The 25,683-nt window shown below is 42.1% G+C and overlaps 1 protein-coding gene across 6 annotated transcripts in view; it reads right to left on the bottom strand.

The window, feature by feature from the left end:
• Positions 1-205: 205 nt before the first annotated feature.
• The window catches only part of syt7a (synaptotagmin VIIa), a 92,873-nt gene continuing 67,395 nt past the window's right edge, over positions 206-25,683 (bottom strand). For 5 of the 6 annotated variants that reach the window (XM_005470629.4, XM_025908518.1, XM_019361655.2 and 2 more), the window contains 6 exons: positions 18,657-18,759; positions 16,162-16,423; positions 14,417-14,586; positions 13,958-14,072; positions 13,079-13,278; positions 206-12,217 (listed from right to left, as the gene is read on the bottom strand). In XM_005470629.4, coding sequence (XP_005470686.1) covers positions 12,113-12,217; positions 13,079-13,278; positions 13,958-14,072; positions 14,417-14,586; positions 16,162-16,423; positions 18,657-18,759 — 955 coding nt within the window. In that variant the 3' untranslated portion in view covers positions 206-12,112. The remainder of the gene's footprint in view (positions 12,218-13,078; positions 13,279-13,957; positions 14,073-14,416; positions 14,587-16,161; positions 16,424-18,656; positions 18,760-25,683) is intronic. The other variant, XR_003220705.1, reaches the window with a different exon arrangement.

Raw genomic sequence — 25,683 nt, 5'->3', positions numbered from 1 at the left:
AGCTCTGTAGGACTCTTCCTCTGTGAACCATGAATATCTGCAATCTATTCAAGAGTTGTTGAGATCTCACTCTGCACTAAAGGGGCTCCATTCTGAATGGACAGAAACCCAAAAGTTGTTGGGTGATCAGCTACAGCAGCAGCTCAACTCCTGGAAGTACCTTGTAAAATGAAAGGCAATAAAGAAGACCAATGAATCTCTGGGAACAGGTGTAGTAAAAATGATTCTTTAATATGGAACAAAATCAGAGCTCAGCTCCAAGGCTCCATCCACCCAACACACTTTATAACACTGATGGGTGGAGGAGAACGAGAAAATCAACCAGTAAGATCACAGTCCGCTCGGCCAAAAAACAGGAGAGGCTAAAAAACATGGAACGCAAAACCAAAGTGCTACTGGGCTTGACCTTGAGACGCCCTGGCTTCCTTCCCTCCTGACCCAGGATGTGACCACGTCCACACGCCTTTCTGCTGCCTCCCAGGGCTCTCCCACCTTCTCCTTTACTCCACCCTCAGGAGGTCAGAGGCTCCTCACAAACACAGACGACCCATTGACCTCTCAAAACTGGGTGAGGTCAGCGTGGAGGTGGATTAGGAGGAGCAAAGGGGCGTGTGAAGGTCGTTTACGCTGAGTGTGCTGCAAGCTGTGGGTGTGTACTTCTCAGAGGGACACGAAGCAAGGCGTCTTGGTTATTATCATGGCTCGCCGTGGAAACGTCTGTGGTTCAGTCCTCCTGCTGTTTTACTGCGAGTATATGTGGAATCTAATCAGCTTTAAATTGTTGTTCAGTACAGATTCAGATGGAATGTTTTGAAGTTTCTGAGAAAATGAGACGAGGGCAGGAGGGAGAGGACGTCTGCGGAGGCCGCCCAGTAAGAACCCATTACTATACTAACACAGGGACATCAACAGAAGTACTACACAGATATGTACAGAGCAACCAAGCAACACATTGGAATACTGAGTAATAAATCTGGTGTGGGAAAGGGGAGGTAATAGTCCACTACGAATGCACATATCCCACTACTTTTTCGTGCAGTTGGTCCAATCTTTAAGGCTATTCTCCTGCTCTTGCTACAAACGGGCAGCAGTGAAGCCACCAAAACATAGATTTAAGTCTGTGCTTGACTTTGAATATGGCTGCTTTGTGATTCTGCATGCTGAGCTGACAGCGACCCATCTCCTCACACTTTGCATCAGGAGGGTAAAGAAAAAGAAGCATGATGGGTAAGAGATTTGGGGTAAGTTATAAGCATGCCCTCTTTTTTGTGCTAAATCATTCTCTGGTCCACAGAGCTCTGTAGAAAAACAAGGTGTTCTTCAGAAATGTGGAGGGTGATGAATGAGAGATGCTAATGGTCAAAGGATCACAGATAGATCGGGAAGCATGGATTACTGTGAAATTAGACTCCGGTGGTGTGCACATTACCAGCTGAATGGGAGAGCAAATGAACAATTGAGCAGCGAGAATGGAAATCTATACTTAGCGGAGGACTGAAACGAAGCGCGGTAGAAAAAAAACAACAAGAGTGGACATGAGGAGGAGACACACATTGGTGGTGGTGGGGGGTGGGGGGGTGGGGGGAAGAGACGGGGCAGCTGCCAGCTTCAGAAAACACAGTCATCCTGCACCTTAATGCACACTGCATCACATGACAAACTACATCAGAGAGAGGAGGGAGGAGGGAGGCACTGCACAGAGAGCACTAGCACTACCATGGACGGACACACACCTAACATACACGCACACACATACACACTACTGCACAGGGTCCCAGTCTGCGTTCCACCGCACTCTCCTGGCTGCCAGAACCTCGCTGTGTCTTTGTCAAGAAAAGAAATGAAACAACAAAATAACCGATTAACAAACAAACGGACGGAAAGAAGAACACACACTTTGGATCCGACTGGCTAGAATAAAAAAATAAACCAGAAACGAAACTTAGAATATAAAAAGAGCCAGTGGCACTGGGTTTTACGGAAAGCATTTTTCTCAATAACTGGCTTTTGAACAGCTCTACGCTTTTTCTTTTAGTCTACCAAGTATATACTATTAACCTTACCAGGCAGCTAAAATCTATACAGTACTGTCATTTTTCATATATTTATAGATATTTATACACTTTACAAAGTTGGCAAAAATACATAAATAAATACATTAAATTAGATTGTACACATCACAACTGTGTGTTTTAAGTTAGAGCACTCTTTGTTGAAGAGTTGGGCCACGGCGAGTCGAGAAAAGGAGGTGAAGAAACAGGAGTGTTACCCTCGACATCCCTCAACGCAAAGAAGTCACCATCACACTTTGTCAGTAACATTTCGGAGTATGGCATTAGATCGGTTAAGTATATTGCTTATTACCTACCTGATTAAAAATGTCCACATTATGGCAGGAGTTAGAGGCTGCTCTAACTGCATCAAGTCTATTTACAACCAGCGAGGAAAGTAAGAGACGCGCACTCTGACGGATCTGGGTTTAGGGGAAATTTATTTTTAGTGTGTCTGTGGACTTTCTGACTCTGTGGGACTCCCTCTACAGGATGGTATTACAAATGAAGGCAAGACTGTATCCACTGTCCTTCCTGCAGAAGGCTGCTGGGAGTATCTGCTGTACCATATCATGTCTGTTGGCAGAGACGGTCCTAAAAGTAATGTGAAACTGATAAGCTCCATCGCAGCACTGTAGACAGGCCCAGCCAGATACATAAGGCAATGACATATGAAAAATAGGGAAGTGGGTGTACTGACACCTGCAGTGAAAATAACTGGACTACAGCCCTGTGCAGTTATTTATGTATTTATTTGATAAAGCAGTGGGCTGAATATGTCTGTCAAGAAGGCACAGGGCACATTTTGGACATTTGGAAAAAAGTCTGTCCTATTTTTTAAATTGTTTTTTTAATGATTAAAAATAATTATTGCCATATGGCAAACCTTTATAGCCTATATAGCTTATTTCTTGTGCTAATCCTGGGATTTTCTTCCTCAAGATTGTGAGTTCTTTTTTAAAAAAGAAAGAAAGAAAGAAAAGGAAAAGCACAAGATGAGCCTATAATGTGGCAAGTTCATGTCAGTCACTTGTGCTTAACCATGAGTCTAACCCCCGAATAAGAGGCTGACTCACAAGCATGAAAATTGTCTTTATGGGGTCAGATGGATGGTTTATGTCCTTCTACTAGGAATACACTCTGTCCTCCATACATGCCCGTCCCCATGCATGGCCTCCAACAGAGAAAATAATGACTGCAAATTCAATGAAGAAGGCATCATCGGTGTCAGTACAGGGCCAATCCTGCCTAACACAATGGCATTACAGTAAATCCCCAAGCCTGTAAGCAGACAGGGTGCCAAGCAAACCAGGACAGAGTGGCTCCACAGGGAGGCGTGCAGCCCACTTGAAAAGCAGGGCGCTGCTGGTTTTGGTGTTTGCAACACAAATGCAACAAAGCTTTATGGCATGAGAAACACAGGCTACGATTAGCGCCACATATCGCACAATTTCCTGGAGGTGTGGGGGAGGGTAAAGGGTATGTGGCAGTGTTGCTACGGCGGATCCGGGATGTGTTGGGTATCACTCCTTCCCTTTGTTTCTCTTGCCCTGACCGCACGACACCTCCAACAAAAATACAGCAGACATCAAAAGCCCTTGTTCAAGAAGGGCAGGTATAATCAGCTTCAGTATCGTCAACATCACCACTGTTATTCATGAATATCGTTGTTTTCGTCATCATTTCGAGTGACAAATGAAAACTCGGCGTACAACAAATGTTAATTTTTCACCAACAATATTTACATAAAGTTTTTCAAAAACAGAAAGCTTTTTCTTCTCACGGTTTCGGAAAGAAATAAACCCCAACACAAGAACACCAAGCACACACATACATACACACTGACCAACAGTCAAATGTGAACAGAAAGAAATAAAAGATATTATTACTCATTATCGTTTTTCATATCCATTTGTTACTATTCGAATAATGCTTACTTAAACCCTGATTGGGAGAAGTCACATTGGTTCTCACCAGATGCTTAAAACAATCGAAAGGGCGAGTAAGGGGAGGCGAGGTCTGTCTGTGCAGGAAAGTGACTGGACAAATGACAAAGGTGACCCGGAGGGGTTCGGGGCTTACTCAGCTGTCAGAACATGAGTCAGCAAAATGAAACGTCAACTGCAGATCCTCTAGGATGAGATTATGACGACGACTGCCTGATTTTAATCCGCGCACACACATTTAAAGTCCTCTAAGAGGTAAAATAACTGTACACTTAATCTAATATCATAAAAACTTCTGCAAAGCAGGCACCTTTCCAATAGAGTGACTCATTGATGCTCATCTGAAGAAAGCCATATCCATCAAGGAAAACTGGTGCTTAAGAATAAGAAATGGTGGAGGAGAGTATGACAAGGACAAACAATATCATCAGGCTCAGAAGAATATCTTACTAATCCTTTGGCAAACAGATGTGACCCTTTCAGCCAATAAAGCTTTAAGTTATTTAGAAAGTAAACAGAGGAGGGAAGGCTGCTGGTGACAATGATAAATTTGGGGATGCACAACCAAGAATAAACATCTCAAAGATAGGAGTCCAGGAATGACTCATATGCTTCACAACACCAAGCTGATAACAGGACTCATGGCAGTGTTCTAGTTTCCGCATCAGCAAGTGCGAGAGGGTCCGAGAGAGTCATTAAATGGGGGACGTGAGGCTAAATGTGGGCGTCCACAGGCCTGCCAAAGTTTGTTGTGAGCGAATGGATGTGACTGAGCCGTTCAGCAACCTCTGGACCTGAATGAGTCTATGATTGATACAAAAACACTTTTGGTCGCTAAAGCTAACTTTCCCCTTTATAACTACTGCGCTGGGGGTCTTTTTTAAAACTCACCCATTTGGAGTTTATTAAGGCTTAAGATGATGGGCATGGCTGTTGTGGTTAACAGGTGTCCCTGCAGCTGGGAGCTCATCTCAACTCTGCTAATTTGAGTCACTGAACTGCACCTCAGGAGCATTTCTGTGGAATTATCAGAGAAATAATATGGCTTGTTGTTCAAGGTGTTTCGGTTTCAGTTTTGGTCAGTGAGTGTATCCATCCTGCTAACCAGGCTTGATAGCCTTAGCTGAGATCTTTGCATTTCATGCTGTCTTCCACGTACGATCACTTCTGTCTACAAAAACCAACATGGCCCAAAATGCTAATGTTTCTGTAGCAAAATGTGGACTCCACAACAATTAGGTGAGGACACAGTCGATAGATATATACAGCCTAGGATGGGCACAGGCACCAAACTTAAAGGGAGATGGAAACTAGTCATCCATGTTGTCCTCAGCTGTTCATGTCTATGTTTGCGAGCGAGTAAAATCCTGACCTTACAGCCAAATTTAGAATCTGCAGTAGTCAGCACTATGAGGATCCCTAATGAGGATCCCGGTCTGTTCTCTAAAACCTAAAAGATATGATGCAAAGTCTTGAGCCACCAGTCTTTTCTTTATATTTTGTTCGGAAAATCTATCTATAGATTCAATCTACTGAAACATGCAAACATACAGAAATATAGTATAGAAGGCAAAAACAGGTATTACAGTTATGACCACCTTTATTCTTTAACACAGTCTGGACTCTTCTAAGCAAGCTTTCCTATAATTTCTTTAAGTAGTCTTCAGGAATAGTTCTCCAGGCTTCTTGAAGGACATTCAAAGCTCTTCTTTGGATGTTCGCTGCCTTTTGTTCGAATTTTTGTCAAGACGATCCCACCCTGCTTCAAAAACGTTGAGCTCCACGACCGATAATGACCAATTGCGTGTTTTTGTGTCCGGCTTTGCTATTATTGCATTGGCAGTGTGTTTGGGATCATTGTCATGGTGAAAAATGAAGCCTTTGCCAATCAGATCTTTTCCTCATGGTGGATCAAAATCTTATGGTATTTTTCTGCGTTCATAATTCCATCAGTTTTGAAAAGATCCCCAACACCACTGGCTGAAATACAGCCCCAAACCATGACAGAGCCTCCACTGTGTATTTGTAGAGACTCACTCTTGTACCTCTCTCCTGACCACTTCTGATGATAACCTTTCAAATTTGAATTCAGCGATCTATAAGATCTTTTGCCACTGATTTTCAGTCCAGTTCTTGTGTTATTTGTCATTCCTCAGCCTTTTTTTTCAGTTTTCCTTCCGTAAGATTGGTTTCCTCATCAGAATATTTCTGATGAGGCTTCAGTGAACAGTAGGTGGAGATACACTGAACTTGACTTTTACATACAGTTAATCTGGTGCAGATAGTTTTTTAGGCCTGTCATGTCTTCTTTTGTCTTCTGATTGTCCAGTTTCTTCACACTTTGTAAGAACACACAGCATGCCATTCTGAGATACTAAGTTTATGTCTTATAGCTCTTTGGGAATCACCTTGTTGACACAAGAGTGCTATTTTATTCCTGTCCAAATGTTTTCTCTTTCCCACTTTTCAATTCAACTAAAGAAATTGTAAATTGATGTGTTTTTGCAAGTAACAAAATGCCTAAAGTTACAATTAAAAATTGATTCTTGCTAAGTTGTCTGTGTAGACACAACACTGATTCATCCTTTGAGTTAGGTGCCTTGTTATGTTTGAATGACTCATAGGTCAGTGATGAGTGAATTAACAAACAAACAAACAAAAAAACATTCCTTTCAAAATGGTTACGAACTGGACTGAAAATGAGTGAAAATGTAGTCAATGTCAAGAGAAAATCATAGAAAGACCTTCAGAAAGCCTGGAGAACTACTCAGGACCACTTTATGAAAACCTGCAAGCTGACAGTAAGCAAAATATAAAGAAATGAGGGGCGGCTCAAGACTTTTCCCAAGTACTCTACCTTGACAATAAAGGCTGGCATCAGCATGCTAGCATAATGATGTGATACAGGCATGGCAAAATTTCAATTTACTGCTTACTCTTAAGTGAGCCACTGAATATCTGTTAAATGGGAGTTTAGTAATGAGTAATGAGCAGTTTAGTTATCATGCCAGAATTTACCAATTAATATTAAATAAGCATAATCACAGCTGGCATTCAGTTTTGTAGGTATTCGGGCATAAACCAAAGCACTAAAAAGGTTTTTGACTGAATGATGATACCAGAGGAAAAACAGAAGAACCTTAAAAGGTTCCAGTTCATCCTGAGGGCAACATGAATGTCTGCACAAAAATCCAAGATCATCCTTCCAACAGTTAATGAGACTTTAACTAAAACGGAGAGAAAGAAAAACATCAGAGGGAAAGAAACATTTACAAACTACAAAAATCACCTCGAAAAGCCTTTATTCTCTGAGAAACTTGGAGTCAGTGATGGTTGCGTCAGTCATCTTGAATTGAAGCTTTGTAATCAAACACTAATTATCTACACCTGCACCTACCCGCCAGCTCCGCCAGGGAATGAAGAGATGATGAAAGACGGAGCCGAGCCTGAACACAAGGAGAGCGAGAACAGAGAGTGAAGTTGGTCAAAAAACAGAAAGAAAAGAATCTCGACTGGGAGCATCTGCAGCGCTGCCATGCTGCATTCATGAGCTTAGGATTGTTGAAGGTCATTGCCGACGGTGCTGGTGCCAACAAAAGGCAATAAGTTTAGAGATGTGAGACAGGTGGCAATATAATAAAACTAGGATTTGGAAATTGCTTTCTCCTTTATACTGTTTGGCTCTGAGCGCAGCATCCATTTTAATAGTGCTGCTGTTTGACTGCTGGCAAAGACAACATAATATTCAGGACTCCTGGTTATTTTAATGGAGTGAGCAACTTCCTGGATAGTTGGGATACTCCTGTGCACATCCAATATTACAGTCACACCTGGATTTTGTTTTCCTTGTCACGTGTAGAAGTAATGGTTAACTTTATGGACTTTTATTCTGACTACCAGCATATGTACTCTGTTTCAACCGAAACAAATGAAGATAATTGATGTCTAATTCTTTGCATATTTAACATTTGCAAGTATCAAGCTCTTGGTTTAAACAGAATGCTCTGCTTGGGAGCTGAGACCCTCTTCAGCAGCTCAACAAATACGCTTAACAGTGTTTTATCAGCTCGGTACGTCGTGACTTGTTCCAACTTTATGGGAATGGCTTCTAAACATGATTTTCAACTGATGACAGGCTCTTGAAGCTGTTTTTAATGTTTGTCCTCTTACTAACATAAAACCTCACTCAAATTAACTCACTATGAGACATAACACATTATGAGTTTCTCATTTGGGAATTGCTTTAAAAAAAGTATAACTGTTTATGCATAACTCGTATAACACATCAAAATAAAAGATTTTGTACTGAAGCATTTCTTTCTTTTAACAGCTTTGCGATATGATGAAAGCTCACTTTGTTACCACTTAAAAGCAAAAGCAGAGATTTAAATGGGGAAAATTGTTGTTTTGCAGTTCTTTTAATTTTCGCCGATGTAGCAGTGTGGTCTGTGGGAGTACAAACAAACGAGAAAGTAGAGCCAAAATGACTAAACTGCATGTTGAGCTTTTCACGTCTCCGGTTCGCTCGGTAACACGTGCTCAAAGAAAGTATTAAAGTGTCTCTAGCTAATTATCTGCTGGCCCACCAATTGAGGAAAAGAGAAAATGTCATATGCTGAATTTCCATGTAAGAAATAATCTGTATTCAAAAGCTGTAAGTTTTAAAAGCTTGACCCTGTATCCTTTCAGCTTCCAGTCCTACCTGTCAGGATCAGAGGCATTACACGGTGCCTCATGTTTCTAAAAATAAAGCCGTATCCCCAAGTTTACAGGGTCACTGATGACTAAGCTTTGTAAACCCCTGTAGCATAGCAATTTATCACTTTTCAAGCAACGAGGAATCTTGGCAAAAGGAAATAGCAGAGGTACTGTGTTGACTCATCGCCTGCACGTGTGGTTTTCACAGCTTTAGCAGCGATCACCCACTGATTTCCATTTTTTCACCGACGAGCTCTATCCCTGTCCATCACAAACATGGTAACTAATGAGAGTCCGCCACGTTTTCTTTTATTTTTAGCAAATGATACCTCTGCAAATCGTGAGTCCCTCAGGTCCAAGGAGGCAGATATTTCTCCTTTCTGACCACCTAATGGGAGTGTAATGTGCTGTGACACTGCAGGCAGTGGCTGTCAAAACAGTGGGCCCTGTTCCACGGCTGGCCAATTGTTCTGAAGGTTGCTGGACTGGATCAGCGCATCACGGCAGCCAGCACTGAGGCTCACGCAAACCACACTACCCAGAACACACTGAGCACACCGTACGCTGCCCAAGACCAGCTTAGAGAGCTACTGGACAAGAAGCAACGCACGCTTACACAACTGCAAATTCATACTGTCTATCAAGTGTTGAACGGGTTGGCATAACTGAAAATAAACGCCGAAATGCAAGATACTGTCAAATTGTTGCATGATGCAAGGAAATAAAATCCACTGCAGGGCCCACAGCTTTTTTGATGAGGTCGAGTTAGTTCAAAACTACTCACACTGCATTATGAAAATGGTTATATTCCAGCGAAGAAACAAACTGATTATATTTACTTGCTAAGTCTGTTTAACTTGCGAGTTTCCTGAAATGATGATTTTCATTTAGAAAATTAAGCCGCTGGAAGAAAAGAAAGGAACAGGTGACATGATTCGCTTGTCAAGACTTCATGAATGCAAAGAGAAAACAAACAGGCAGGCTGTAGTAGAGAGCACACTACGAAAGCAGATTTCTTTTTAAGTAGCTCTTAATGGTTGACAGCTTTTCCAGTTGCTGCTGCTTTATTTACGTTACAGAAATATCGAGCTGTGTTGAATGTGCCGGGCAAAGAGGGCAACGGTACACTCTGTGGTACTCTCTAGCACTCAGCGAAGAGATAATGTCTAATCTGCTTCTACGGTATCTCGCGGTGGCAGATCAGGCCATTGTCTAATATCACACCTATTGTCTGCGATACACGCTTGCTCATTTTTCCTTTGAAGTGCAACAAAAACCCAAAGAAGGTTTTATTGTTTTATTAATGTTCTTCCAGTGTGGAAACCAGAAAAATGCACATCGAAATTACTGTTTTTAGATGCCTAACAATTGTTCAGCATTTTTAGGCGAGGAATACAGGACAGACTGTCGGTTAGAGCTCTGATCACGCTCTTGTTGTTGATCGACGCTTTGTGAAATAGCACTGCTGTGCTGGCCGGCCTCCACGTGACAAGAAGAAAAGCCTGATATCTCCATCCTGGCCTGACATTTCAGACACCAGCAGTCTGCCACCAGGAGTGTGGTAGCTGACACACACACACATGCACGTGTGCGTGCACGTACATCGAGAAAAAAGAACAAAAAGAGGAGGATGAGAGCCCTGCATCCTCTATGACCTACATCTCCAAGCCCTGAAATCACAGAGAAGACGTCACCTCTCCCAACTTCTGCTCGCCCTTTCAGACACTCCTCCCTTAATTTTTCACCATCACTATAATCATCGTCATCATTATTATTGTTATTACATTTCCAAAAAGTGCAGATAGAACTTCCCCGTGCCCTCGTTCAGAAGGCAGGGCAGTAGAAGATGGGGAAACAATGGCAGTAAGAAGAGCAAGAAGAGCGCAACATGAGAAAGAGAAAAGAGAAGATTTCTACAGAACGGCTCCTGTGAAAACAAACGCACACCAACAGGCACACATCACCGCAGCACAGCGCACAGTCAAAACGGACGGAGATCGTCCCCCCCGTCAGCGCAAAACAAGAGCACGGGGCAGCACAAAGAATTCATAGCATCAATAAACAGACGGAAGTGTGCACAGGCAAACCCACGTGCACGTGCGCAAACTGCACAAACGTGGCCTCTTGCCTCTGCTCTCATCTTAACGTTGGAAGAAGATTTTAAACTCGTTTCCTCAGTTGGTGATGCTGTGAAAAATGACATCATAGTATCTTGAGGGGGAGGAAGGATCTGTTTGCTTGTTTGTGTTTTCATCTTCTTTTTTCTCTCTCTCCGTGTCGGGGCTTTTTTGTCCGGAAAAAATCAGGAGCGCTCCGTTTCACAAGTTCATCGTGTCCCTGCTTTCCCAGCTTCGGAAAGTTCAGTTTATTTTTTAAATTTTTAATCTCTATTTTTGTCGGAGCTACAGCACAGCACCCACAGCACACAGACGACGAGGAGGAAGAGGGGGAGGGACGTCCAGAAAGGGGGAGTGGGGGAGGAATTCGCTAATATTGTGCCAGAGGAAGAGAAATTGGGAACAATAAAGGGGGAAAAGAAGAGAGGAAAAAAGGGACATAGGGAAGAAAAAAGAGGAGAGAAGAGACAGCGGTATCAACAATTCCATCTTGAGCTCAGCTGGTTTCATTACACACCATATATTGATTGCTTTCAACAACTTCAGCTGAACATTAAACCACTTTTGAGTAAAAAGGAGGAAGGACTGAAAAGGAGGGGGAATATAGTACTCTTGAGACAGATGACAAGGACGAGGCGGCAAATGAAGAGACGGAAGAGATGGGAAACAGCAGGCGACCTATGAGTAACATACTGTATACTAGTCATGTGTATAGGGGAGTTCTGCCAATCTATACACCTAATATATTCATATGTATATGTACATACAGTACATACTGTATAGTATTGTATACCTGGAATATTCATACAACAGGATTATATGAGATTAGATCATTACTGACGATTCTCTGTGATCCCACGGGACTGGCACCTTGTATGGGTCAGGGGCTGCAATGCAGTTCAAAACTAAGGGATCGGCAAAGGAACTGATTATCAGACCTCCACAGGCAAAGTGCATAAGGACGGACAGACGGACATACAGACAGTCAGAAACAGGGGAACCATTGGCAAAGTGGTGAGACACGGAAATTGAGACGGAGCTGTATGAGAGGAGGGAACAGAAGAGACGGGTCGGGGAGAAAAAATTTGAGATCCTTGAAAGAAAAGAGAAAAGGACTTTAAAGGTTTAAGAGAGCAGATGGCTAATTGTACCCGTGTTTCGCAGCCTGGCAGCAAGTCAGTCTTGTGCATAAGGACAGGAGTGGGAGGAGGGGAGAGATAGAGAGGAGAGAGAGAGAAGGAGGAGGAGGAGGGAGGGATAGGAGACGGGAAGGGGCCATGGAGGAAGCTGGGTGGTGCGATCAGGCCTTGAGAGCGTGCCACTGGGCGACATTAGTGCGCGGCCGAGCGAGCATGTCTTTCCAGTGCTTCACTTCCGCTGGTCCACTCTTCCACGATAGGTAGATCTGAGAGAGGGGAAGAAAAGAGGCAGAGGCTTGATGAAGGAATAAATCATAAAGTAATGGCTTTTTCTCATTCTCACATGCATTTTGGGTTCATGTTTCTCACGGCTTCACTCAGTCATGACAACACCTTTATAAAGAGAGCCGCTCTGTGCATGCAACGTCTGACATGCACCACATGCGAGGAGAGCCTGGAAAGCTGCAATGAGTTGGAAACTAATGAAATGAAGCAAGAACAGTGTCTCAGTTTTCACACAGGCTGCATAACTGATGAAGGTAAAATGCATTTTGCTGTTCCTAAATTAGCAAATTTTCCTTTTTTTTGCCTGGAACCTGTTACTTTCTCAGCTCCGCTATGAAATTAGTCTGGCACATAAATCCACATCAAAATGGCACGTAGTTTTCAGTCTGTGTGCTAAACTAAACTAAACCATCTGGTGGCTATATTTTCAAAGGACAGACATGAGAGTGGTAACAGTCTTCTCATCTGTTTACCCAGAGAGTGAATTATTACCTAAAAAGCCCAGCTCTTCCGTTAAGAGGAAAACGGCCACCAGGGTGACACGATCCTCACCAGATAATCAAAGTCTGAAGCTCATTATGCTCCTGGATGATTTCTCCTTATTGATTGTTTTGCTCGCTGCTGGTGAATAATGTATGAGTGTATAATTCATTAATTAATTACTGTATTATCTTCCTTGGTGTGCTCTCTGTCATTGCCGTGGTCACAGGGTAAACTGCAATGACAAGCTGACCTACCTCAGTAGCGACTGCTTGTTCCCTGAAAGTACTTTTAATCAGTTGCAGTTTCAGACTTTGTGAAGGCTTGCAAGCCGTGAATAGACAGCACCTATGAAACCTTACCTTGCCAATAACATCGTTGCGGCTGAGTCTGTCCTTATCCATGACGGTGATGATGATGGTAGTCTCCCTCAGCACATGGGCGGGCACGTCAAAGGGGAAGGACTCATTGAAGATGGGGTTGAGACAGCGCTTCATCACCACCGTCTTCTTCTTCTCCACACGCTTGTCCTTGTGCATCAGCCACACCTTCACATAGGGATCTGCAGCATGGAAGCAGAGTGCGGTGGTTTACATGAGTGAGACGATGAAGATGCACATAGATGGTGATTTTTTTTTCTTTTTCTTTTTTTTAGGGTCAGGTTTGCAATTACCCTCCTAATTGTTAAAAGTCAGAAAAGGCAGCAGGGAAGCAGATACCTCGTTTGAGCTCAAGGTCAACTTATCCCCTGAGCGAGGAAACATACAAATGAGGAAGTATTTATGGAAATAGGGCCTGGGATCTGTACTACCAGTTCTGGAGCATTGTGAGATTCTGTCGTACTACCAGCCACCAGTCCTACTACTGCGGGAAGCTGTAATTGTACAAGAAATATGCCACAGAGAGCATTTCACAGTGAGACAGGACACTTTAAAAACTAGCAGCACCCAGACTGAGCTGACACAGATTTGGCTAGGAGGCTGAAGATCCTCATAGATATACAGAAAGAGAGGACAGGAAAGAGGGAGGTCAACTGAGAGATGCTTGAAGTAATGTCACCTTGCTGCTGTAGCTATCGACGGTGGCCAGCAACCGTCCTGTTAGCAGACGAGTCAGTGAGGGTTTGAACACAGAGCCAGAGCCTTGTGTGAAGCACAGAGCTTCCAAAGTCAGGAAGGACTTCCAGCTGCTGAGAAACGCTTAGAGAAAGAGAGCCTAAACAAACAAAGGGGAGTGTATACCTGAGGTGCCCCCGATATCCATGGCTTTGAGATTGCGTGCTTTGATGATGTTCACAGTGATGGTGTTGGCGGTGGGATTATAGCAGAGAGACACCAGCAGGTCTCCTCGTCTCCCCTGAGGAACACACACACACACACACACACACACACCAAACAAACACAGCGGAGTATGAATCACCCAGCCTAATATCAGATTTCATCAAGGACTATCAAACTCCAGGCTACTCACTAGCTTGTTGTGTAATCTTATATCACTGCCCTTTCTGCTCTAACCTCCTTGTGCCAAACACAGACCATCCAGCACCCAGGCAGGCATGGGCGAGCACGTTGCTCACCCCCCAAAAATAAAAATATGTCAATCCAGCTCACATGCTGAAAACTGTCAACAAATTTGTCACACGTGTTTTAATAAAACCGCACGTCGCGGCTCGACCCCGCGGTCACCCCTCCCTTTCTTACACTGCCATCACTGCAGGGCTTCAGCTCCTTCCAGAAGGTCTTTAACTGGCCCAGTTCCACCTTATTAAGGGGGACTGACACCTCTCCAATGGGGTCATTCCTGCTGAAACGGTCATAGTCCAACACCTGAAGGTAGAGAGTGCGCTCTCTCACCTTCTCATAAGGGAAGCCTAAAACAGAGACAGAAACAGAAAACACTGAAGGGTGAGGGCTAAACCACAGAGAGGGAAGAAGGCCAGTGTAATCTGCAGCAGTGCAAAGAGGGATGGTTTTGGCTGAGAAGTAATATTAGGCTCCAGTAAAAAACAGCCATCTCATTCATTCTTCCATGAGCACAGGCCATTGTTCTGATTTTGGAAAAGGTTCTGAACATTATTTTTGGCTGTTTTACCATTTCACAAGCAATTCAAATCATACAGGAATGAGACACTTCACTGCCATGTGCGCGACTGCTACGAAACCTCTGCGGTGTTCAAGAGCATTCGTTATTATTCGAATCAGAATGATTTCCGCAGTTTCTTAAGCTGGAGCTTTTATCAATGCAAAAAATGTTGTTCCAGTTTCACACGTTATGTGTTTTCACACATCTCCCACAATGCTCTTTTTGTGTTGAGAGACAGCTCTTTGTCACAGCTCCGTTATCGCGCTGCACAATCTGAATCCTTCGCCGCGACTATTTAAAAAAGACACATATTCTTGAAGCAATAGTTTTACATTTTAAAACGGAGCTTTTGAATTTATCTCTTCGTGCCTGTTTTCTTCGTTTATGCAAAACGAAGCAGCTCCTGGCTGCGTAAGTATTAAGTGGTCTCAATCTTCTAGCATTATTCTCAGCAAGAAAGCAAATTACCAAATCTCCCCAAATGTTCAGTTATTGATTTAAATTGGTTTACAGCTATCCAAAGCCCTAATTATAGAATTCTTCCCCGCAAATGTCATGGTCCCAGGTTGTTGTGATGGTTTTGAGCATTGGTTTCTTGTGTTGATTAGGTTTAATTTCTGTTTGGATTTTATTATTTCCTCCCAGTGTTGGTAGCAACCTCAATCTTTCCCCGTCTTGCCTTGCAAATCTTTCTATGTTTTAGTGCCTTTGTCCCTCTTTTTACATCTCATTTAGTTTTTTGCATCTTTTGAATATTTGCTGTTTTAATTTGAAAGCTAGTTATACTTTACTGTCTTTTCCAGCTGTGGTCAGTCCCCAGTTGTGTCCTATTGAGGAGTCAGTCCCTAGTGTGTATACAGACTCGTACTTCATGTTCCAACTTGTTTGCTCTGGTTTTCTGCTTTGTTTTTTCCATTTTTTGAGGGCGTTATTGTCAAGGGGACAGATTAAATGAACAAGAACCTAAGAAAAGAAATACAAATGACTAGGAAGAGCAATGAAAACTGAACCATAAATTAAACTAAATCAAAGATATTAATTAAACCAGAAAACACATAAACACTGGGTCACAGACCCAGGACCATGACGGTTATATTTGATTAGCTTTTGTTTGTTATGTGACTCAGCTTCTTACAAATGAGCAACATGATTTTACATAAACTCACAATTAAAAGTGTTAATGCTTTCGGTTATTTTACATTAAAGATTTATAGTTTTTTCTGATCTTTCAGGCTATCAAACTGAAAGCAGTGATGTCCCGATCAAACCACAGATGGCAGCATATTTGGAAAAAATTTTGGATAACACGAGAAAACGTGATGGAAAATATTTAGTGAGAACAATGCAGTATGTAAACACAGACCCTCAAACAGGAAGGTTTCGTTCCAGTGGGGGTTGAGGTTCTTCCTCTTGACCTTGGTCTCCAGCTTGTGCTTTTTGTCAGGCAGTAGGTAGATTTTAACAAAGGGGTCGGAGGTGCCAGAGAAGTCCTTGGCCGGGAGGTCCTGGCCCCTGAGAACTTTGACAGTGAGGGTCGTGTTCTGGAAACTGTAGCCTATGCTGAACTGGATCCGGCCCAGCTTTTCACTGATGGGCCCTTCATCATCCTCCGAACCTGGAGACAGCTGCAGGGCAACAAAAGCAGACAAATAATTATAATGCTCAGACATTCAGCAGCAGCGGCAGCAGCCACTCACATGAAACTCTCATTCCAAGGGCACAGATTTGATGTCACACACACACAGACCTTGACAGAGAGAAGCTGTGAGGGGAGGAGATTTTAGGGTTGCGTTTCTATCATGGTGTGCTAAAGCAGCTGCTCAAAGGCAGAGATTGTTCTGACATTAAGAAGACTGAGAGAGTTTAATTTCCTTACTAATGTTCTTAAGAGGCAGGAGGTGCTCAGATTGGAGATAGGGGAGCTTTAGACCACCCATTCTCTCTCACAGCCACTCTGACTGCTTTATCATTGCTGTGCACTAAAAGGCCACTATCTGATGGAAGCAGCGGACAGAGAGAGGGGAGCAGAGAGTGGGAGACAAACAGAAAGAGGAGGAGAGAGGGAGCATTGTGTGAGAGGCTTGGAGAGAACAGGCAGGAAAGCAAAGCTCAAGGTTGGCATTCTGCACTTGCAGCTGTCTTTACAATCATTTCTTTTCTCCCTGCAGCTCCACCTTCTGCCTCTGTCCTTTATTTTTTCCTCTCCCGTTTCCACTCACTTTCTAACAATAACATAAATTGGAACAAAGAATTCGGAGAACTTTGAGTGGCGATAAACAACCACCAGTTTATTAAAACCACTATGTGCAGCCGTCACCTCTGACAAAAAGAAAAGCTGTGTTATGCAGGCGAAGTCTCTCCGAGCATTATTTGAAGCTGTTGATTTTGCTCCTCGAGGCCAGGGCTACAATTTCAAAGTGACAAAGACTCGCTCAGCAATATGTCAATATGGCATTATGGACTATCAAGCAGAGAAAGTGTGAAATACTCCAAGTCTAATTTATCAAACAGCGTGAGTCACCTTGCATGCCTGTTTCGTTGATTGTCACTGTAGGAACTGCCTGTATGTTGCTCTATTACAGCTCCTTTACTGCCACGTCCCGCTTTAGATTAACCTGCGTATGGATTTACCATAGCACTGCAACACGTGTCCTACCTGGTGACTGAGAATTACCTCGTGGGTATGTGGCCAAAACTATATGGACACCCTAATATTAAAGGATTTTGATTTTTCATTTCAAAACACCAGGAAGACTCCTTTAATCTTCAAGGACATCTTTATTAACGATGTCAGACACTCACTTGGACCGATAAGGTAGAACTCATATCAGCTTTCTGATTCATCATCAAAACTCTTGCAGGTGACAGCTCTAATGAGGCTCTTCAATACAAAACAAGAATTGGCATGTCAAGATCAGGTTGCTCATAATGTGGCTGAACCAAACTTGTAACATAACCACTCTCTTTACTTTGGATAAGTGGATGAAGATGGATGGATGGATTTGGTTTCCTTACTTTGCACAATATGAGTAAGAATATAATATAACCATCTAAGCAGCAGCAGCCTCATCCATCTGTTGTTCATATCTTTGGTTTGCATCAGACAGCCAATCAGAAAAAGCTTAAAGAGAGGTTTGCCTTAAAGGGGGAGGAGCTGAAACCGCTTCTTTTAGGCATTAGATGATATGAGGATCTGTGCTAAGTCTAATATAAGATAAATCTGGGTTGAATGGATTGGACAGTGAACTGATATTTTACAGAATAAAATTATGAAACTAGAACAGGGGATAATGCATCCCTTTCTCAAGTGGTGCTTGCAGATTACAACTTTTATAGAAAGCCTGTAACATGAACTGAAAACTGTCTACTGGGCATACAGGATCCAGTGTTAGTGAAGTCCAATCCTTAAAACAAAGCAAAAACCAAAGGATCCACCTTTAAAATTCCATCCAATCTAGGTCTTTACTTAAAAGCCCCAAACTAACAGCGAAAAACCTACTTATTAGTGTATGGAGGCTGATATAGCTTACTTTTACACCAGTATTGTTTTTCTGACACTGTTAAATGGGCTACTTTTTTGCACTTCCCAACATAGTTTTTCTATAGTATGATTTTCAGGCACTCAGTCCCATATAAATTGAGCTTGTACAATAATTATTATTAATAATAACATTGCCAGCTGTTTCAGCTTCTATGGGAGTGCTTTACATCTTCAGTTGAAACCAGCTAACTTGCCCTATGATGGAAAAAATAATCTGCTTCCTTTCACTGGAAATTAGCAGCCTAAACAGTAAAAATCATGTTAGACCAATCATATCACAGACAGCAGGATGGATTTGAAGTGGGACATTGTCTTACCATCACCATGTCTCCAGTGAGAGAGTTGGCCAGGTCAGTTACAGAGGAGTGGCCGTCAGCATCAGGAGGTTGGCCCTTGGGGCTGTTGGCTGGCTTGTTGCCTCTGCAAAGAAAAGCTCAGGTTGACAGCAAGAAAAGACAGCAAGGACATGTGAAGCTAATTCATCTACAGAAAGAGAGAATGTCTGAGCACCCAGGGAGTCCAACCTCCACCTGTTTAACGCTTGAAACCTGCCTATCTGGAACAACCGATGGTGGTCCAAGTTAACTTTGGATAGATGTCACTTCAAGCTGCTTTTTCTGTAGCTTTCATGAGCAAAGCCAAGGAAAATGTGCCAAAGATTCCACAGATTAATGGCGGGCGCTAGAACTGAGGACAGTTGATGCGGCAAGTGGTGTTTGAGGAAAACTGGAGTCTGAGATGACTATATATAGAGAGCTCCACCCTGGCAAACATCCACATCTTTACAAGAAAGTTACCTCCACCAAAAAAAAAAAAACCCAAAACAAAGACATTTTCTGACAAAACATAAAACAGAATCACTAAATTTATTGACACAACCCAATTAATCATCCTGGTAGAAATTATGCTCAGTCTTTTGACAACTAACAAATGACAACTTTAACAAGACACATGTATATTGACATATATAGCAACATGACGTTACTTTAAAAACAGTAGACAGACATATATAGCAACATGAAGACGACCAGATGTTTAACAGGACAGACATTAGACGGCTTTGTAAAGTATTCTGCGTGTTTAAATTTCTCTCATTTGCACCAACATCACAAGTTTTATAAAAACAAAGGTGAGTGCAGAAATCTGCCATGGAACAGCTGGTTCTTAGGTACAGATGTTAATAGATGTGAAGTTTAGTTCCTTCTCATGAGTATTGTTTAAAAAAAAATACATGTGGGATAAACATTCTGGGAGAAAAATCACTATGTTCATACATCGAGAAAACAAGAATCACAAAGTGGACAAAAAAAAAGGAAATTAGCACAAGAAGCCAAAAAAATTAAAGAGAATAAATATTTTAAGATTAAAGGAAGTGTGAAGAGATATCACAAGAAAAGAGAGTCAGATGCAAAAGTCCTGCATTACATGACGCATTGGACAAACAGCACTCGATAAATGACTAGTCAAGGCACATGGAGAGGCTGAACACTGAAACACCAACAAACAAACAGTGAATAGAGAAGAACAAGAACAGAAACACTGAGAAAGAGAAAAGCAATGAGCAGACACAGAGAGGACACACACACTAACACTGGATGGAAATCATAAGGACTGCAGATAAGACAGAAGGTTCAAAAGGGAACGTGAGAAATAGAAAAAGTAAGCTGAAAATTATTTATCTGTATTAGAAGAGATAGCAAGTATTAATAGTATGAACAGTAAGAGAAAAAAAAATAACAAACACCAGCACATTAAAGAGAAATAGAGAGCTGCAAGAAAAGATAGGGAATGAAGGAAGGAAAGCCTGGAAACACAAGAGAGGCTTAGTTTGGTCAGTCTGATAAGTATCAAAGAATAAGAGACAAAAAAGAAGGCTATGCACACATAATATCTTTAACAGGAGACAAAGGGGCAAACATGCTAAAAAAGAGGAGAGAGAACACAGAGAGTAAAAGAAAAAGACAATAAATACAATTGATCTTCAGGGAAAAGAGAGCAAGAAGCACTATTCTCTGCATGGAGAGCTCAACATAATCGATAGAAGAGATATAGTAAGAGAGGGGAAATAAGGAGTCGATATACCACACAAAATGAGAATACCACCAAAAACACAAAAAGGGACAAGTAGTAGGAACATAGGAAAAGCACATTTAGAGTGTTACAAAAGAGGGTGTTGATAGAAATTAAGTTGAGAACTACAAATGATAAAAGTTGATTTTAAGACTAACCTGAATTTTCAACCATTTAGCAACACTCTAAAAGTGTGGACCAGGGACACAGGGGCCAAAGCACAAACTGGCATTGGCTACATGTGCATATACGTTATATGCAAGTAGTTGTCACTCGGAGAGTGAAGGCAATGCCTTGAACAGGCAGTAGACAAGGAGCCCATAGAAAGTCTGTCTGTCCGGCCAGCATTCTCTGTCGAGCTTTTCACCAAGTTTGTTTCGAGGGACGTTTTTTGGTCTGTTTGTTTTTCTGGACCCGCTAAGCTTCGAATTTGGATGACAATTGATGTTGAATGCAATAATGTGTACATTTTTGCAGAACACACGGACAAAACTAGAGGAAAATATACTGACAAATAGACAGACAGAAAAGGCGAGCAAACAAGACAAGCAAACAATCACTTCAACCAGCAAAGGTACCGGAGTGAGACGGGGGGGAAGGAGGGATGTTAACCATTTCAGGAGGGGAAGGGGATGCTTATTAATTGCTGTTAGTTGTATTAGTCGCCAAGGGAGGTATTTGCATTTCCATATTGCCTGATTATTATTGCTTTTATTGTTATTATTCTGCACTGACTCTAAACTGCAGGCAATGAGTTTGAGAGAAGAAAAAAGCTGCGAAAAACACTACACCTAAAACATGAGCATCTACTCAAGAAGTCTAAAGCAAAGGGAGACTCTTAGGGCTTGAAGTAAAGCAAGGCACCTCCCTCCTCCTCCACCTCCCAACTATCGATGGGGGAGTGAACGTCTTCAATTATTCATTCTCCTTCATGCTTCATTCAGGGGTTCAGTGCATTCTCAGGTAAGAGCTACTGCTGTCAGGGGAATGGCCGCTCTATAAGGCTTGCTCTACAGCACCTGAGGTGGTCCTCTGCTCCCTGCAACCAGGCTGCTTTAAAGAAACGTCTGGGCCTGCGGATCAGTTAGCGCTTCCAGATCGTACATCTCATTGTGTATTGAAAGTGATTGGTTTCAGTTTATTCAATTTCTAGCAAGGCAATATTAAATGTGGCAGATGGTATTACTACAACTGATACATTTTGGTGCCAATGCTTTTTCCCTCTGACCCCATGGGGGTTGATGTGGTTGACATGATTTAAGCCTGCAGTTGTCTACAGTATCCAGTGGGGGGCAGAGTAGACTCAGATCAGATTCTCCCACAGCTAAGACACAGAAAGTGGGCTGTTGGCATAGCAACGACTCTAGAAACACAGACCATACATATGAGGGTTTGGGATGTGTGTGACAAGAGGATGTTGGGAGTGGCCGCAAGGGAAGGGTGTGTTTAGAGGAGTGCAACAAACAGGCAAACACACTGAGAACAAAGAAGTTAAGGTATAGGATATATGACAGGTACAGGTGAGAGCCTCGCAGACACACACATTCACATACAGACGTATGGAGGCAGGCGGGGCCACTTTGGGTTTCACCGTCCTGTGATACTATCCTGTTTTGTTACCTGACCGAGGGCCAGCAGCTCGTAGAGAGGGGGAAGGGGGGGAAAGACACTCCACTTCTAGGCTGGAGAGAGACGCGAAAAAGAGAGCCCAACCCAGCCCCTCTTTTTTTTTCTTTTTCTTTTTTTAAACATTCAGACTCCCCACCCCTCTGCAAACATGTCACACTCAAGCAAACACGCTCGTCTGAGACCATGAAGTGATGTATTTCAATGTCTATGCTCAATTGCATAGCCGCCAGCTAGATCTGTCATTCTTTACAGGTAGGGCATACTTTCCAGGATCAGTCACAGTCAAAACCACAGCAGTGCATTGCTTACATAAGTCATTATCCACATGAAACACAGGTACATTCACACTAGACTCAGCCACTCGTCCCCTACGTGAAAAAGAAAATGTTGTAAAAACTATATGCCGCATACTATCATTTACTCATGAAAGTGTCTGCTTTCTCATTTTTCCTGCACAGCATACTGTTTGTTTATAACTGTGTTGCATAAAAAAATGCAAAAGGGTATGGAGGACCAGAACTGCCAAAATAAAAAATAACGAATGGTTTGATTTCCAAAATTCCAGTAAATGCACTAAAATATGTAACATATAATTGTAGGAATTCATATACATATATTTATTTTCTCCTTTCATAAAACATTTCTTTTGGTGTTGGGTCGAGCCCGTTCTCATTCCGGCCACGTAATATACCGGCGATTTGTCACGTCTGGAGGAGTCTGTCAGGAATGTGAAAGGTAACCTTCCATATTCCGGGTGCCAGGTTGTGGATGGAATCCAATAGATTGACGCTCCCGGCAGTAATACACGTTCCAGCCATGTATTACAGCCCTAACCCTAACCTTAACCCTAACCATTACCACCACCTTAATCGTATTAGATAGTGTTTTCCAAAGCTATTAAAGTAAAATAACTGTACATGTGTAGATTGATTCCAAACGGTCCTCATGTTTCCTCAGTTTTCCGAACTCGTAATATAGGGACGTGTTGCATGGCCGAAAGCGTAACATACCGAAGATTTGTCACCGATGTTACACTTTGGGAGTGGGAACATATTGGCTGGTCAACCACTAGAGACAGATTTGGCACACTTTGAGCCTCTGTATTTGCATGCTGAAGCATGGCATAGATAAAGAAATCAAATAATGAAAATGCAGAAAGAAACAAGTTTGAATTAATAATGAATAAAATAATGAATTAAAACTAATAAATTAAATTAAATGAATAAGTAAAATTAAAGAGAAATAACTATTAAGAGATGAATAAATACAGAAGGAAATTTAAAAAAAATTAATTTATTCTGCATTTTATGAATTAGTTCATATCTTTTTTTTTTCTTTTAAGCAGCTTTGGTCTTCCATAAACTGGAACTCTTTCATCAGTAAATCATGGTATAAGACATTTATTTCTCATAAGACATAAAATACACGTGAAACTAAAACATTTACTGCAAGTTTGTTCTGTTGTTTCTATTCCATATGGGCCCTGCTTCTTCCCTCAAGCTACAACCAAAAAGTCTCATAAATATGGATGCTTTCACTGACGACTAATTACTTCCTGCATGTTGAAACTAGAAATTAGCCTAAAATAGCATCATTTACTGAAATCCCATTTCAGGAATGAGCAACAAGTGAGGTGCTAAATACTAAATACTGCCTTCTGCTTCTTTCACTGAATTCCAAATGGAAATAGAAAAAACCCCAAAGGCACTCAGTCACTGCCAAATGTTTATTTTTATTAAGTAAGTACTGTTTTATATGTATTTTATTTTGACTTTTTAACATGCTACTTCCCCGAGCTTCAGTTTCTCTCTTTATAATGTTCAATAAAGTGCTGAAGGTACTAAAAAACTGGCAAACATGATTACTTTCAAATCGAAAGATGAGCCTAGTCTCTACCTAACCTATAACAGTCCACGGTTCCCTTTATGGCATCCCAAACCTCACAACAATTTTAGTATTCATGCCTCAGAGCTTAATTAAAACAACTAATCTATCAATCCAGGGAATATCAGCAACACAAAATAATAAAACCGCTTTAAAGGTCCATTATAACTTCAAACACGAATCTACCAAATGTTTAAAATTTCGATTAGCTTCGGAGATTGGCTTCTGAGGTGGAGGCATATGTGCCACCTGTTCTGAGGCAGAACACAAGAGTCCCAGGTTAATGCTCCTAATAGCTTGTCTCCCCAAACGCCATCCATCTATCTGGATGAATGAGATGAGCATGTGTAGCAGCCTGTACCTGCTGGCTAGAGTGCTGCCTTCAGCCCTGCCTTCAGTACAATAAGTACTCCCTCCTACTACTCTCATTGAAGGAAGATGGATTTTCACTTTGAATTTTCTCTCATCCTCCCTTGACCTGTGGATGGATGGATAGATGAAAGCACTCCTCCTCATCTCTTTGTGACTGCATTTTTTTTGTGTGGCTTTTTTTTTTTTTGCCTTAGTGCGATCGACCCCCCCCCCCCAGCATGTAACTGAATGCATCTCTACATTCCCCCTGTAATGCGCGAATGAGCACAGTGGCCGCAGGGAGCCAAAGCTTCGGGGACAGTCTTAACCAGAGCCCCCGAAGACTGTGCTGATTAGTCGGGTCTGCAAAGCCCTTGTCACAGGAGGAGCACTGTGTCAGACTAGCAGAGCGCAGCATAATCAATTTACATGTTTATGTACAAACACACGTGCAAATTATATCATCTTGAATTATAGTAATATCTTTTTTTCTCTAAGAAAACGAGGCCTGAAATAACGACCATTAAAATGATAAACTGTGACCTCGGGATGCCCTGTCGTTACATTAGCCTAAACACACACAATCCTCCACCACATAAAGATTTAACTCCTCCCACTCTGGCTAATAGGGTTAGAGGACAAACACACACTCACAGCGTCAAACAAACGAACATTTATATTGATTTGGGTAAATGGTCATAACCGCCATCCACTGCGTTTGTCTTTTATGTCAATTTAAGCAACGTAATAAGCTCATAAATTATGAAGTTATATGTACATATATATATATATATATATATAGCCCACTTGGCAATTAACAGAGACTCAGAATCTCACTGAGTGCATCGTGTCTTTAAGGCAGAGAAATACGCATCTATATCTATTAATATCAGAGAGATGTTTTCAGGGAAAAAAAAGACAACTCCACTGGCTTACACAAAATGATGTAACATGCATGGATGAATAATTGAAGGACCACAGGCAAGTGGATTGAATGTTAATGTGGCACACGCGTAAAGCCCGCCCCCTCTGTCCTGAGCCTCCATCCTCATTGGGCTGTGCAGTTGCTGCTCAGAGAGAGATCTAGATTCGAAGCTCTCTGGGATTGTGCCTTCTCTTTATAGCAACACTGGAGGAGAACCTACAGTATATGTTCACTGAGTCGCAAATGAATTGTGTGAGTGCAGACCAATGAGGCATAAACAAGCCACTCTAACATCCTAATTAAGCCTTCTTAGAAGTCCAACCTATGGATGGCTGGACCGCAAACATCACAGCATGTGCGACCTCCTCTCGCCCCAAAATTAAAGCAACACTCAATCTTAAAACCTGTAGTTGCTCTCTCTGCTAGTCTATCGTGTAACCTTTACTTCCTCTCTCTCTTCCCCCCCCTTGTTCTGTAACCTTGGT

The sequence above is a fragment of the Oreochromis niloticus genome, linkage group LG7, assembly GCF_001858045.2.
Source record: "Oreochromis niloticus isolate F11D_XX linkage group LG7, O_niloticus_UMD_NMBU, whole genome shotgun sequence".
Taxonomy (NCBI): domain Eukaryota; kingdom Metazoa; phylum Chordata; class Actinopteri; order Cichliformes; family Cichlidae; genus Oreochromis; species Oreochromis niloticus.
Note: the sequence above shows the minus strand (reverse complement) of the source record. Positions and strands in the feature narration are given on the sequence as shown.